This window comes from Hydractinia symbiolongicarpus, chromosome 9 (assembly GCF_029227915.1).
Source record: "Hydractinia symbiolongicarpus strain clone_291-10 chromosome 9, HSymV2.1, whole genome shotgun sequence".
Taxonomy (NCBI): Eukaryota; Metazoa; Cnidaria; class Hydrozoa; order Anthoathecata; family Hydractiniidae; genus Hydractinia; species Hydractinia symbiolongicarpus.
The window spans coordinates 15145498-15161644 of record NC_079883.1 but is presented as its reverse complement, the minus strand read 5'-3'; the positions used below and the strand labels follow the sequence as shown (position 1 = coordinate 15161644).

The 16147-nt window shown below is 33.8% G+C and overlaps 2 protein-coding genes across 4 annotated transcripts in view; both read left to right on the top strand.

The window, feature by feature from the left end:
- The window catches only part of LOC130657135 (uncharacterized), a 33591-nt gene that overhangs the window by 10366 nt on the left and 7078 nt on the right, over positions 1-16147 (top strand). For all 3 annotated transcript variants that reach the window (XM_057460099.1, XM_057460101.1, XM_057460100.1), the window contains exons 3-23: positions 582-608; positions 1994-2071; positions 6995-7117; positions 7341-7460; positions 7592-7711; positions 8160-8285; positions 8527-8649; positions 8877-9002; positions 9082-9210; positions 9357-9473; positions 9714-9836; positions 10023-10142; positions 10563-10799; positions 11531-11655; positions 12114-12479; positions 12552-13380; positions 13585-13806; positions 13984-14307; positions 14563-14820; positions 15107-15424; positions 15510-15719. In XM_057460099.1, the coding sequence (XP_057316082.1) occupies positions 582-608; positions 1994-2071; positions 6995-7117; positions 7341-7460; positions 7592-7711; positions 8160-8285; positions 8527-8649; positions 8877-9002; positions 9082-9210; positions 9357-9473; positions 9714-9836; positions 10023-10142; positions 10563-10799; positions 11531-11655; positions 12114-12479; positions 12552-13380; positions 13585-13806; positions 13984-14307; positions 14563-14820; positions 15107-15424; positions 15510-15719 (4221 nt within the window). The remainder of the gene's footprint in view (positions 1-581; positions 609-1993; positions 2072-6994; positions 7118-7340; positions 7461-7591; positions 7712-8159; positions 8286-8526; positions 8650-8876; positions 9003-9081; positions 9211-9356; positions 9474-9713; positions 9837-10022; positions 10143-10562; positions 10800-11530; positions 11656-12113; positions 12480-12551; positions 13381-13584; positions 13807-13983; positions 14308-14562; positions 14821-15106; positions 15425-15509; positions 15720-16147) is intronic.
- LOC130657139 (uncharacterized) lies at positions 2681-6945 on the top strand. Its single transcript, XM_057460105.1, has 2 exons — positions 2681-2787; positions 4006-6945. The coding sequence occupies exons 1-2, from the start codon at positions 2750-2752 to the stop codon at positions 5042-5044; spliced, it is 1077 nt and encodes a 358-aa protein (XP_057316088.1). The 5' UTR covers positions 2681-2749; the 3' UTR covers positions 5045-6945.

Genomic DNA, 16147 nt, shown 5'->3' with positions numbered 1-16147 from the left:
GCCCTAGGGACGAGGCTGACCACTGTTAGATTTAATTTAATTTTAAAAAGTTACTTTATTCAAACGTCAAACACCTTTTCATATGCAACATATTGTTAGCAACACGAAGCCAAAATTCTTCAAAGAACGAAACAACTTGCAAGCAACAGTCAACCTGACGCGAGAGATATACAATAGAAGAAGCACAAACAACGTGTAACGGATTTGTGGCTGATTTTCGAATAAAAACCGCAATGTGTGATCAATAGTCTATCAACATACTGAAAAATACCTTTGTCAGGAAATTAGTGAAATTCAGGTTTAAAGGATTGTCGACAAATCATTGCGTGTCATTCGAACAACGAGTACATTTTGAGCTTCGGAAATAATCACGAATTTCATTATTGTGGAAAGCGATATTTAGCGACTTTGCTAATCGTGTTTACATAATTTCATTAAATTTTTGTTTACCATAGCCTTTTAAGAGAATGTTCTATGCACTGAGTGCAGATCGAACAAGGCTATAAGTAATATCAAGATTAAAAAGCAGAAGAAAACTTATATTGCAGACGTTTATTTCGTTTTATTTTTCTTCTTTTTAGTATTTTACTTATCTGGATGCAATGGCCGTAAGTATATATTATTTTGGAACTCCAAATTCTATCACAGGGCCTGCTGTGTCTTTTGTATACTTGATGGGTGGACAAATATGTCAGACCTGTCAATAAGCGCAGCGCCGGTGAGAGTAAAAGAGCCCTAGGGATGAGGTTTGGTGAACGATGGTGTGTCAAAACACTTTCGTATTGCTTGGTTTTTGTTCCCAAACTTTTGTTAATTTAGATTAACTTTAAATGATTTGGCATCATAATTACATAAATCTCTTTGCATACGGGTGGTTTTGAGTTTTTCAAAAAACAGCAAGCGCAGGTCACACGCAGTGTTTCCACTACCGTCCGCTTCTCCTTTTAAGTGCAAAATTGTTCTTTTCTGGAAAGATATTATTTCTGAATGTACGCGAAAGGTATTTGTTGGGTAATATCGGTGCTCTTATCCATTTTTAAGTAGCTGTTGTTTTTTTGTAAAACTCATTGCGTGGTTAGCTAAACTTTGTGCCTTTCATATCCCTCATCTGGCCCCTTAGCTAGTTATAAAGTAAAATCTAAATATTTATGAAAATACCCAAAGGGTCACTCACATCTGGAAAAGAGAACCTCATGGTAAGGTTTTGTTGTATTAAAGTATATTTCTGGACTGATATTTTAGGTTTTTAAGTAAGAAAAACACATATAGCTAGCTAGTTAAACAACAGTCTTAACACATTAAACAACATTAAACATAAAGCACTGCACAGACAGATAGCTACATTTCAAACAGATAGCTTTGGCAAATTAGTTCAACATGCCAACACAGCCAAAGCACGCCTGCTTTCTTATATCACCATGAAAACACAAAACATCATTTTATTTTTTGGAAAATCTTATCAGTTCCCAAGATTTTAGACCTAATTTCTGAAATTAATAAGGTTTTTTTTTCTATTAAGAAATGTAGTGATGCAAATAATTTTTACCTCTTCTATTTATTTATCCTGAGTATCTTTCATCTGCAATTGTTTCTCAGCTTCAAATTTGTGATATTATAATTCTGTGTAATTAGATAAACTTTTCCTATAGCTCGAAACTAATTAAGATTTTACCAAAAAAGTCACTTTTTTCGAAAGTTATAATTGAAGCCTTTAGGACATCTTCATCATACCTGCTGTAAAACAGCCAAAATTATAAAGACTAAGCGTGGAAGCATTTGCAATGGTCGTGGGTTGGCAATCAGTCAGTATATATTTTATCACAATAGATCAATAAACTTAAGATGTTGGTGGTTGGTGATAAGTCCAGAAGGCTTTTTTAAGTATATTGAGATTATTTTAGCTAATTACATAGGATTCAACATGCAATTGCCCAATTTAAACATGAAGTCAATTGGTATGTAATTTATATATATAAGCCTTTTTGTCCTTTAGAGTCACCTGATGCAGGAGGAAGTACCTCAACAATTGTGTTTCCTGTAGTCAGCTCATCAGTTGCTCCATTACCAAATTGTATGTATAATTCAATTTAGAAAAAAATGTTTAGGTTTTAGTGTTACAGCCTTGAAAATTTGTTGAGGGTAGGGAAACGATTCCCCAGTATCATGATTTAAAGCTGACGGATTGATAAAAATGTTTTTCGTTTTCACAAAGTAGTAAATGTAATGATAGTAACAATAAGCTCTTAAACTGCTTATTTCACATAGAAGATCAATAAAAATATTACTGTTTGTGATCCTAAAAATTGAATGCATGCAGAAGGATATATCTTTAAAAAATGTAATTTTATCATATGTATATCTATAACAAGGGTAATAAAGTAAACTGTGCTTTTACAGTACTCAGAGTTTCATGTATTCACTATACAATCCTCAGCTGTAAAATAAATTCAACTGATTTAAATTCCTATAAGTATAACAAAATTAATTGAGGCTGTAAAACGTGCAATAAAATCAGTAATTTACAATAAAAAAAGTGTCAAAATGTCATTATCAGTCTTTTGACTTATAATTGGCCAATCGTCTTTATTTTCGTAACTAAGGATTTCCAATTTCTCTTGCAGACAAAGTGGACACGATTTGCTTTTGTTCAAGTAACTTCTTACACGTTTTACGATCGACCAGTTTAACTCCGGAGTGATATTTTGGTCCTTTAACTGCCAGATGTAAAGTGGACAGCGTGGTACTGTTCATGTACTTTTTGTTGTTGAAAGATAATTTGTGCCCACCGTAGCGTTCTTTGAACTCTTTCTCAGTTAACCCGATGTAGGCCTTTTTTGGTTGGTTTTGAGCGGTGACTTCGCATTTGTAGATGACAGACTGAACTCTGCAATTTCCTTGTAGAGGGCACGTTCTTTTAACTCTGCAATTGCATGTTGGTGTATCGATTATTTCTTTTGAAGAAACTTTTTTATTATGTGAATTAATGATGGACTTCACGTTTTCTGTACAACTGTAGCTGACTTTAACGTTATTCTTATTGAAAACTTTTTGAAGGTTGTTTTCTTTTGTAAAGTGCTTCTTAATTAGTTTCAGAAAGGATCTCCCGACGTCGTTAACAACATTTTTATTGAAGGGTGGGTTAAACCATATCACGTTTCGTTTCCTATTTGAAAACATCGAATTTCGTAACACACATGACACCTTCCAACGAAAACTGAAAAAGGACATTTCAAGCATTCGCAAATCAAACAAGGTTTACGTTTTTGCCGATAAAACTTCAAACATTTACACAATGGCACCAGACCTCCACGAAAAGCTATTGAAAGAAAACGTCACCAAAACGTACAAAAAAGCACCGCCCCTTCTCGATAAAGCGATCAACTCCGAAGCAAAAGAAATTGCATCTTCTTACAAAATAGACAATCGCGCTGAAAAACTCGCAAAATCTCCTGCATTCATATCCTTGAAAGATCACAAAGAAAACTTTCATCAAAAACATCCTTGTCGTCTTATAAACCCATGTAAAAGTGAACTTGGTGCCATTAGCAAATCGATTTTGGACCGAATTAATTCAGACCTACGAAACTTACTTCATGTTAACCAGTGGAAAAACACCGACCAGGTATTGGATTGGTTTTCTTCATTGCACAACAAACAAACCTGTACTTTCATCCAGCTTGATATCAAAGAATTTTACCCATCAATTACAAACAACATTCTAGACGAGGCATTACGCTTTGCAAAGGAACACACTACGATATCAGACAAAGAAATAAGAACTATCTTACACTGCCGAAAGTCACTTTTGTTTTTCAATGAAGAGCCATGGAAGAAAAAAGATATACATGGATGTTTTGACGTTACGATGGGAAGCTTTGATGGAGCCGAAATTTGTGAGTTAGTTGGCATTCTTATTCTGCAAAAGCTCTCTTCAATCGTGAGAAAAGACGACATCGGCTTATACCGTGATGACGGATTATTAGTATTAAGAAACTCAAGAGGTAGATCAACAGACACCAAACGTAAAAAAATAATCGAAACCTTCAAAACGATCGGATTCGACATCGAGATTCAAACTAACCTAAAAAGAGTAGACTTCCTCGACGTTACACTTGATTTAGATTCAGAAACTTTCAAACCCTACAAAAAGCCAAACGATCAGCTCCAATACGTCCACATTTTATCTAACCATCCAAAAAATATTTTGAAACAACTACCAATATCAATCAACGATAGGCTTGTCAAAAATTCGTCAAACGAACAAGTTTTTGACCAAGCCAAACCGGAATACGAAGAAGCCCTCCGAAAAAGCGGATACAAAAACCTGAACTTGTCCTTCAATAAAAAGGAACCCAATCGGATTGGCAGAAATAGGAAACGAAACGTGATATGGTTTAACCCACCCTTCAATAAAAATGTTGTTAACGACGTCGGGAGATCCTTTCTGAAACTAATTAAGAAGCACTTTACAAAAGAAAACAACCTTCAAAAAGTTTTCAATAAGAATAACGTTAAAGTCAGCTACAGTTGTACAGAAAACGTGAAGTCCATCATTAATTCACATAATAAAAAAGTTTCTTCAAAACAAATAATCGATACACCAACATGCAATTGCAGAGTTAAAAGAACGTGCCCTCTACAAGGAAATTGCAGAGTTCAGTCTGTCATCTACAAATGCGAAGTCACCGCTCAAAACCAACCAAAAAAGGCCTACATCGGGTTAACTGAGAAAGAGTTCAAAGAATGCTATGGTGGGCACAAATTATCTTTCAACAACAAAAAGTACATGAACAGTACCACGCTGTCCACTTACATCTGGCAGTTAAAGGACCAAAATATCACGCCAGAGTTAAACTGGTCGATCGTAAAACGTGTGAGAAGTTACTCGAACAAAAGCAAATCGTGTCCACTTTGTCTGCAAGAGAAATTGGAAATCCTTAGTTACGAAAATAAAGACGAACTTTTAAACAAAAGGTCGGAGATCGTTTCAAAATGCCGCCATATGAACAAATATCTATTGGCCAATTATAAGTTAAAAGACTGATAATGACATTTTGACACTTTTTTTATTGTAAATTACTGATTTTATTGCACGTTTTACAGCCTCAATTAATTTTGTTATACTTATAGGAATTTAGATCAGTTGAATTTATTTTACAGCTGAGGATTGTATAGTGAATACATGAAACTCTGAGTACTGTAAAAGCTCAGTTTACTTTATTACCCTTGTTATATGGCTCCTGTGATTTAATGTTATAGTCGAGCACTGTTTTGAGGATAGCATTACGCATCTGTATTGAATATGTCTATCTATATAATAATACGCTAAGTGTGTTTGTCTGTGACTGGCAAAGTGGATGTCTTCATTTACCTTTGGTGTTTCCGAAAAATGTCTATGTTAAATTTTCTGACGTTACGATGCGACATAAATAACATTACTTTAACGTCAATATCTTATATTAAATTAATGAAGCCATTACAGTGCACTTAAAACTTTGAGGCCAAATAACTTGGAAACAAAGTGGTGACGTCAATGATTTTTCACCGCGTGGGTAACTAGGGACCACCTAGGATCAATTTGGGTAATTTTTCCAAACCTGGATCCCTGAATCTGTTTCGGAATCGACGGGTTAATGACGTCATCAAAAACCTTCAAATCCTAATATCTCTGCAACCGTTTGTCAAAAGTACATGATCTTATACATTTTCTTGATCAGCGTTTCAAGATCTATACGATAAAGACATTAGATATATAAAATTCTGGAAATTTTTTTTGTGTTTTTGCGTGCCTTTGTTGACGTCAGCAAGACTTTCATTACAGGCAACGAATACACTAAAATTCGCTAAATTTTTTTTGTATCTGCACTGCTGAAGTCAGCAAAAATCTAAAACAACCTATTTTTTCCATTCTCCTTCTGCCTGAGTGGATTTTTCTATGGGCCTTATCGACTAGTATTGTTAATAATAAAACAATAGATTTAAAAAGACATCACACCGTGCATAGATTAAAGGTTAATGTACACAATAATTATTCTCTCAATAAAAATACGAAAGAGCAGAAAAATTTCAAAATATAATCCATTTGTTAAATTTTTTTTTGCCTTTTCTGACACAAAAACCGAGGATATATTTTTCATGGTATTTTGTGTCTCTGTTATTTAGAGATTTTGTGTAAACTAATTCATAATGGCAGACCCATCCAGAAGTGTGAAACTATCATTAAGAAGTCTTGTTTTGTAAATAGGAGAAAGGTAGAAAAAAGATTATGAGTAAAATAAATATATTTTGGAAAATTGTCTAAGGCCAACGATTTACCTTTATTACTTCATAGTAAAAACGATCGTTTTTATCAAATTTCCAGTCCTGTGTTAGTATTTTCAGTAAAAAGTTTAGGTTCTTGTTTAGATTAACACAGTCCACAAAAAAGTTATACCAGATGGTATTGACTGGTTGCAGTGAAAAAATGTATATATGTTGTTTCTAAAATTACTTACTCAAGGTTGTCTGAAAACAAAATCATGGAGTCATAATTTTTTTTTAATCTAATAGCATTTGACTTTAGTTTTTTTGGTGAACTTTATATCTTGAATGCAATAAAGTGGTAATTCCATCTTCTTTGTTAAATATGATAATATTGGAGTCACAAACCTTCAGCTGGATTGTAAATGGTGCATGGACTTGTTAATTGTTTTTTTAAAACACTTCCACTCTAGTAATAATAAACAGTTTTTTTCGTTTGTTATAATTATGGTTTATAATGTTTATAAAACATTACAAAATCATAGCTGATGGAGTAAAATGAGAGCCTGTGTCCTAAATTTTGATCTTTTTCTAGTATATAGAAATTATGTTACATATATGTATAGATACGTCCAGGAAGTTTTGATATTACAATTTGTTTTAAAACAAACATGTTAGCTGTTAGTCCACACCAGAAAGAGATAAATTCTCTATGACTAGTCATGATAATATGCTATCAATTTTATTTTGTTAGTTTGTACAACTGGGCAAAACAATTGCCACGATTTTGCGACTTGTGTATTGTTGGGCAATACATTTGAATGTCGCTGTAACACTGGTTTTCAAGGCAATGGTAGAATTCCTAATGGTTGTACAGGTATGTATTTTAGTGTAAGTAAATTGTTTGAAAGTTCTTGGGATTCCATCTTAACAGTGGTAACTAAGTTACTGTTATACGTATAGCATTACTCTAACTTGCTTGACTGATGTAGATGTCAGTAGATGGACTGATAACACTAAGTGCACCAGAGTGGAGACTGGAATCTGCAACCTTATGATTACAAGTTTAAAAATGATCCCCTTACTGTTCATCTTTCTAGATATTAACGAGTGTGAAAACAGAACGTCATGTGATGGTAATGCAAACTGCCGTAACAACCCTGGCTCTTTTACTTGCCAATGTAAGGCTGGTTTTACAGGAGACGGAAAAACATGCACAAGTGTGTAGTTATTTTATACTTTAATTAACCATAAATTTACATACAGTGTTTACATGTTCCTTCTTTTTAACAGCTTCTGTATTTAATTTTCATAACAATTAACATAATTTGATGCCACTGCTGTCATATAGATATTAACGAATGTAATCAACCAAACATATGTGTCAGTCCTGCTGTGTGTGTTGACAAAGCTGGTGGCTTTGATTGTAACTGTCCAGATGGATACATTAAGGATGGACAGAGGTGCAAAGGTATGCCACAATTTAAGTTTGCACTAGACCAAAACTAGGTTTTCTTCCTAGTCTTTTTTTATGGGCATATATTTTGGAAGTTATAATAGTATTATTTTTGATTTCATTAAAATATAAATGAGCTAAAAATCTCTCTTATTGGAAAAATTTATTTTAAAACTATGAAGAAAGGATATGTATTTAAGTTTTTATGAAATGCTAGTTAAAGCTAAGGTTACTTTCCATTAAGTTTTTTCAAATATTAACTTTCATGAATAAAGAGATTAACTTTTTCCTCAATGCTTTTTTATAATTTTGGTCTTAAAGTTGTAAAACTTAACCAAAATATTTTGTGAAGGGAGATTTTTATTTTGTAATGCAAGCAAAAGATAGTTGTTAAATGCTTTTGGTTTAATAATGATTTGTTTGTTTGCATAATTTATTAGACAATTTTTTATGATCTCACTAGACGTCAATGAATGTACAGCAAATCCTTCACCATGTGGGCCAAATGGAGTTTGCCGAAATACATTAGGGTCTTTTGCATGTGATTGTATTGCTGGCTACAGAAAACAAGGTCAATTCAGTTGCCAAGGTAATATTTTAAGACTTACTACCAATTCTGATTGGTGTACCTACCATCTCATAATTTTCATCTTTTCCAAATTAACGTTCGCTTAACCAAAACAGGCTCAAACTATATAGACAGATTTTTTGAACTTGTAAGCTAGGAGCCCTGTTATTCATAAATCAGTTAATTTATTTCCACATGCTTGTTGTTTTTGCATTATCCCTTGTTGCTCAGTGTAATTCTAACTGTTCACTTTCTCAATTAGATATTAATGAGTGTACCACAAATACACACAGTTGTGATACCAATGCAAATTGCATAAATACACAAGGCTCATTTACATGTCAATGCAAAGATGGTTTTAGAAAAACTGGGGACGTTTGTACAGGTGTGTATTTTAAATGAAATTTTGTAAGAGTATCAGCCAGTACTGAAAAGGGGTCATTATAGTCTATTGCATTTTCTATTGAGAGATAACAACACAATTACAGGTTTTTAGTACTTTTTTATGATCAAAAAATTTTATTTAAAAGGTATTTTTTTATTGGTGTGAAGTATTTTTACTCAAATTCCATGCATCGAAAGAAAGAAAATCACAATAATTTGTTCTTTTAGATATTAATGAATGCCTGGACACTAACACTAGACGTTGCCACCAGAATGCGAGATGTGAAAATGCTGTTGGTGGGTACAATTGTGTGTGTAATAAAGGCTACATTGGCGATGGACAGAATTGCAGGGGTAAAGAAACACTTGATGGTAGATTTTTTTTTCGTTTAAATCTTTTGTAGCTAATTATTATTATAACATGGTAATTTAGATCAGAATGAATGTAACATCCAAAGTCTTAATACATGTATAAGTCCTGCTGTGTGCAAAAACACAATTGGAAGTTTTGTATGTGATTGTGAAGTTGGATACACAAAAGTTGGTAACAATGAATGTCAAGGTACTTTATTGTGTGGAAGTTTTATTTCCAATTTATTCCAATTTATTGTATTTGATTCATTAATTTTATGCTTACAGTTGTCGTCATTGTGTTTATTTTTTTTAAATTTGCCTTGACAACGAAATAAAATTTGATTTCGCATTTAGACATTGATGAGTCCAAATTAGTTCCATCTGTTTGTCCGGAAGGATCAACAACTCAAAATACTATAGGCAGCTATATATGTATTTGTAATGCAGGGTATACTGGCAATCCTTGTACAGGTATGTCATTGTATTTATGTTATCAGGTGTGTATATGTATGATTATTTTGCAAATGTTCTCTATGCACAGTCATGTAAAGATTATTAGGCTAAGAAATTACAGACTGCCTTTATTAAAAAAACACAATTCTTTTTACTCAGAGGAAAAGTAATTGTATTTACTTATTACAGTTAAAGATGCTCTGTTCCATTTTATTCCATTGTAATAAATGCATTTGTGCATCTTTTGTTTTGTCTTAGACATCGATGAGTGCGTTACTAACAATAATAATTGTCACACTAATGCCAATTGCATTAATACAAATGGTTCATTCACATGTGAATGCAAAACAGGATTTACTGGCAATGGGTTTGACTGCACTGGTAAGATAAACAATTACTAGCATATAATAAATCAGTTAATAAAACAAGAAAAAATATGTTAATTCTGGTTGTCTTGAATAAGTCCACAGCCTAGACAAAACCTAAATTTAAATGGCTAAGGACATAATTGTGGCAAACTGCTATGAAAATATAAAATCATTATTGAGGCGTGTCATTTTTTTAAAGATATCAACGAATGTGATTCAAACAATTGTGCTGCAAGTGGTGCGATATGTGTAAATACTATTGGAAGTTTCCAATGTGTTTGTGTACCAGGATTTACTGGCGATGGCTTCAGCTGCACTGGTAAGATAAACAATTACTAGCATAAATAAATAACAATAATAACAGAAAAAATATGTTAATTATGGTTGTCTTGTCAAAGTACCAGGGTATACAGGCAATGGGATAATATGTACAGGTTAGCTTTAAACACTCATTCTATTTGTTAGTGTAAGTGTTGCGTGTTGAGTTATGAATTTGTATGTTGCATTCAATTCTATATTTTTCTAGTTTTCATTTCTATTTCCAATTGCATTATTTTTATCTATATTTCTTGCTATCGGTAATTTATACAGGGCTTAAATACTTTGTCTAATACATTGTCTATCTTTCTTTATCTCTCTGATGCAAGTTTTAACAGCTTTTAATGAAGATCATTTGAATTTCCGTTAAGAACTTCCCAACTTGTTGAATTTCTAACCCTGTAATTCTCTTTTTTCTAAGATAAAAATGAATGCAATGACAACCTTTGTGATCAAGACTGCCGTAACACTCCTGGCTCCTATGTTTGTAGTTGTAAAACAGGATACACATTTTCCGCACCACATACTTGCACAGACATTAATGAATGTAACACAAATGCTCACAATTGTCATGTGAATGCAACTTGCACAAACACAGATGGGTCGTTTACTTGTAAATGTAAGAGTGGTTATCTTGGGAATGGAGTAGAATGTGTTGGTAAGTGGAGTTTCTTACCATTATTTATTGGTTGAACGACAACATCTTTTTAATTATTATTTATAAATAAATATAACATAACAAAGCTATAGCATGGTTTTAACCTTCCCATCCCTGAACTTCAGGGTTGTGGGCTAATTTTTAAATAAACTGATTAGGAAGTTTGAATTTTTTTAGTTTTTTTGGGGGGAGGGTCTTCTCTTTAGGAAGGGACTCTCTTTTATAACATTTGAAAGGTTATGGCATTGAATGAATTTTTTTTAATGGATATTTGGGAGAATGTGAAACTCTTATTCATGCAAATTATCATCAGGTAGTTCTGATGTATACCTTATGAAAAGCTAGCAATGAGAAGGTGGATGTCTGTTGTTTCAATGATGAAGGGACTATATTTCAGTGAAGTGGGAGAATTTTATAACCCCCCCTTTTCCTTGAACTATGAATAAACTACAGCCGTTCCCAAATATGTATAGATGTGAAACACTAATAACGATCTCTTTCTAAATAAATTTCTTTAAAATAGTCCACACAGCAGGGAGTTACAACATAGAACTGTAATAACATGTTGTATATTATTCCTTGCAATTTGCCTTGACAATCAACAACAAAATAATCTGTTCCCAGAGTTGCTGGGGCAATTTTGATTTCATAGGCATTTGTTTGTGGGGAAACTTTTTCCTATATTGTGAGAGCTGTATGAGAAAAGTAAATGCATGTTTCCTAACTTTTAGTGGATAACTTTGCTCCTTATCGACAGTGTAATTTCCTCCAGAATGTAGATGTAAACCAACCTATCATCCGCTTGCAAAATAAAGATGGGTTTCCATTGGCAGGGAATGTAATGAATGATGTTTACGTAAGTTATGTCTAATGATTTTTTTTCATGTGACAAAAGGTGTCTGTAGGTGATTTTAATTAGGAGAATGGTGTAATGAAGACTCTATTGTTAAAGTAGTTTGCCAGGGACGTCACATATAAGACAATAAATAGTTTTATGACCTATAAAAAATTCAAATGAAAGGTGATACAAGAGGTGGACACGTGAAAAGCAAATTGGGTGCATACTTTTCTTCTTAAAAGGATATGTTTTTTGAACTATTATGACACCACAACGTTATTTTGTTTAAAGCCTACCACAAGGTTGCTGAAGTTGTTGCACTCACATGTACAGGTCCAATAACTTTGTAACTACTACCTACTCTGGTGCAGGGAACCGGGATGTGTTAAACAAAAACTAATCAACTAATCACATTCCTTCTAACAGAACCATCCTCCTCATGATCTCATTAAACTTATCACTACTCTCTTACTTAGGTGTGTGTTAATGGATTTATAACTCTTGGCATTGAGCAGTGTGACCAGGGTCCAGCGGGTGAATTAGGTGAAAATCTACACACAGGGACAATATTTGCACCATTTTGGGCTGACATTGATTTGCGAATTCCAAGAGGTGTCCCTGCTAATGAGACAAATCGGATGTATTATTGCCAATACAGCCCAAGTGATTTTGATAATGGCAAAGCTACAGAAAATACAAATATTCACGCCAGTGTTCAAAAGGTCATTAGAGCATATACACCTGTTAAAAACTATGTCCCATTGAACACTATCATAGTTGCTTGGAATGAAGTTCGACCGTTTCCATCGTCAGAAGCTTTAACATACTTTAACAGCAATCAGGTAATGTTTTTTTGGTGGTTTTGAATAAAATATTTTTAAAACCACTTATAACTATAAAAAATAATTTTTTAGAAAGCTACTTTTGAGGTCGTACTGACATCCGATGGAGAAAACACCTTTGTTTATTATGTGTATTTTAACATGAATTGGAATGATCCAACATTTAAAGTTCAAGTTGGATATCGTTATCCTAGTGCTATGGAAAGTCTTACACCTCAAGTGTTACCTGGGTTCTCACGTCTCAGATTTGACAAGGCGAGATTTCGTAATGGTGATACTGGTTTGTTCATTGCTCAAGTATCAACTAATTCTAGTCAAATGGCAGCATTAAACTGTGGTAGGTGGCAAAAGCAACAACCTACTGTTGCTCAAATTCAATCTCTGTCATTTCAGAGTCAGGGATTAAGGAGAAGAAGGTCTTGTCCATGTACAATTCAACAAGCTGTTCGTGATTCACGATATAAACCAGAAGATGTTGGTTTACAAGCACTGGCAACATGTTGGTATAGAAATAGAAATAGAAATAGAAATAGAAGATGTCCTTCCAGAGAAAATAGACGTCCTTATTGTATTCAAAGGAAACAAGTTTGGTTGCTTAACAATATACAAAATTCTGATGGTGATAAAGCTGCGTATGTAACCCGTTGCTGTTATGAATTGGAGCGTGGTGGTCTAATAAAAACAGTTAGTGGACAACTAGAACCACTTACACAGACTCATTTTCAATTTACTAAACTCAGCCAAAACCAGTTAAGAAGAAATAGGCAAGAATTTATAAACAACTTAATTCTTAAAGATGCATCGCCATTCAGAGATTGTTGTCGTCAATCAGCAAAATGCGATGTGTATGAAAGTCATTCGATTGTTCCTGACTGCTCAAACTACCGTCCAAGGCAAAGATGTATGTTACATATAATAACAGTAACTTTATTGTTGGTTGTATATCGAAACTAATACAATTTAAGCAAAGTTCTATAAGGCAAGGAAATTGACACATTTAGCAGTGCCACTCTTGCTAAACACTATCAGTTTAGAAACTTCTCAAAAAAGGTTCAGTTTGTTTTTAACTAACAGTGTATAAGTTGGATATTTTGTTTCATTTTAGCCCCAGGATATGGTGATCCTCATTTCATCACACTTGATGGTTTGGAGTATACATTTAACGGCCTTGGTGACTATGTTTTAATCACGTCAAGCACATCACAAATTCAATCGAGAACTTGCAAAGCTCTCAATACTGTAGGCGCCGTCAACGCCACTGTATTTTGTGGGTTTGCAATAAGTGTTATTGACGAAGCCAAAGTAGAATTTTATTACGATCTAAAAGGTCAGTTCTTGTGTTGTTAATTACTTCGTCTAGTCTCAGTGATTAAATTAAACACTTTTTAATCTTGCTGTAAATATTTTAGAGGAGTAAGTATTTGATTTTAAAATAATAAAACAGTACTTTTTTCCAAACATTTCATTTTAGAACTTAACATGTTTGATATTTTCCTATATTCAGCAAATACTTCAACCTTGATAGTGGATGGCACTGAACGAAATTTAGTTACTGCATCTTATGACACAGTGGATATTGTCTACGAAGTGGGGGATACAGAAGGAATATTGGAAATTCAGTATTTGTCTGGCCTCAGTCTTGAGATCTCCATATTCAGAAAGATGTTGCAGAGTTCAATATCTGTGCCAGAGGATTTAGCTGGTACTCTAAAAGGTCTGCTTGGTGATTACAATGGTGATAAAGATAATGACTTGGTGTCAAGGAATGGAACAGTTTTTTCACCTAATTCGTCCGAAAGTGAAATATATTACAACTTTGGCTTAGGATGTGAGTAAAATATTAAATTCTAATCTTTTTAGTGAATCCAAATGAAGAAATATAATATTCCTGTAGAAATAAAATTCATGTTGGAATATACAAAAAAAACTACCTGTTGCTACATGTTTTTCTGTCCTGTTGTAACGAAAAACAGATGGGCTATTTTCGTCTGTGAAGGTATGTGGGTAGCCCACTTTGTCTAAAACTCTGACAGCAGTTACTATAGATTATAGAATTTCTCATGCTTTTACTGTCATTTTTTAGGGGCTGTTCAACCAAGTGAATCAATGTTTTCACAACCGCATATAGATTTGGATTCATTCTTCGTGCCGATCTTTTTCACTAACTTAAATGACATGTTCAATAACAACAACACAGCCATTGATGAAGCCAAAAGGAGTTGTGGAAATGTGACTGCGAACAGAGAATGTTTTTTCGATTTAGCGGTGTCTCATGATGTTACACTGGCTGTTAATGGAAAAGACTATATTCAGGAAGAAACAGAAGTTACCGCTCTTCTTCGTAAGTAGTGGATCAGTTTGGCCTGGATAACAAGGGGAGGTGCTGGAAGCCTTTCGAGTTCTCTTTATGTATAACACGAGCTTTTGGTGTAATTTATTTTTGAATAGATTGTTTATGTTCTGGTTATTAAGACTGAGTGTAGCAATTTAGTTTCTTCATGCACCTGGTATGAGTATTTTTCCTTGTCTCTGTAGCTTTTCAATTATTGGGTGGCAATCCGCTCTGTCATTTGTGGCTATTCACGTTTGAAATTTTTGTATACGCCATGTTGTGTGTTCCATTATAGAAACTGAACCTCCAGTCATTATTGGTCCAATTCAAATCAATGTTACTTACCTCGAGCGTACTAATTTCACCATCATGGCTGTTTCGAATGTCTCCAATGATCTGACGTATTTCATAAACACAAATTTTAGTAGTTCTTTTACATTGCTGGATAACAAAACTGGAGTGGTTGAATTTGTACCCACTACAAGGTCAGAAACGATTGAAATTGGTGTTGTCGATGAGTTCGGCTTATCTGCTATACAACAAGTCCGTATACTGTATTGCTTTTGCGAACACAACGGAGTGTGTGATCATGAAGATTTGGAAATAGAAGGAGGTAATGCACGAACTATAAAACAGGGTAAAATTCGATTTAATCTTTACTGACGCTTTCATTAAGCCTGCTTTATTTCTTTACTTAGAATATTTTGCTGGAGTCTATATAAACTTCGTGCAGTGTTTGTGTCCCGAAGGCTTCACTGGATCTCACTGTGAAACAGAAGTCGATGTGTGTGTGGATACACCTTGTTTTGCCAACGTCACCTGCGAAAACACCCTTAACGGTACGGCTAAATTGGCCAAGTGCGGTAGCTGCCCGTTTGGCTACACAGGCGACGGAAGAAAGTGCTATGGTAAGTTTTGTTTGAAGAGAATGACACTTTTTTAAAGAACAGCGGACAGTGAAAAAGTCGCGAGGTCTATTCTTTATTATTTTATTTAGGCGCCAAATTTTTCATGTAGCAACAATGAATAAAATATGTTTGATACAAAACGTAGCTAAGTCAAAGCATGGTATCTACAAAAACATACATAGTACTACAAACCATAATAGAATAACACTTGTAAATTAAAAGCCCGTGAAAAAAGCACACGTCAAAAAATTAATGTAATAAACGCCGAGAAAAATAATAACCAAACCGAACAAGTTTTTCTTTTCATATTTCCGCCCATAGGGTGCCTAACTATACGTTTTGCGTGTGTAATTTTTGGAACAAAAATATAAAAATTTAATTAACACTCAGATCATTTATCTCGGGATTAACAGGGACTATTATTCGCT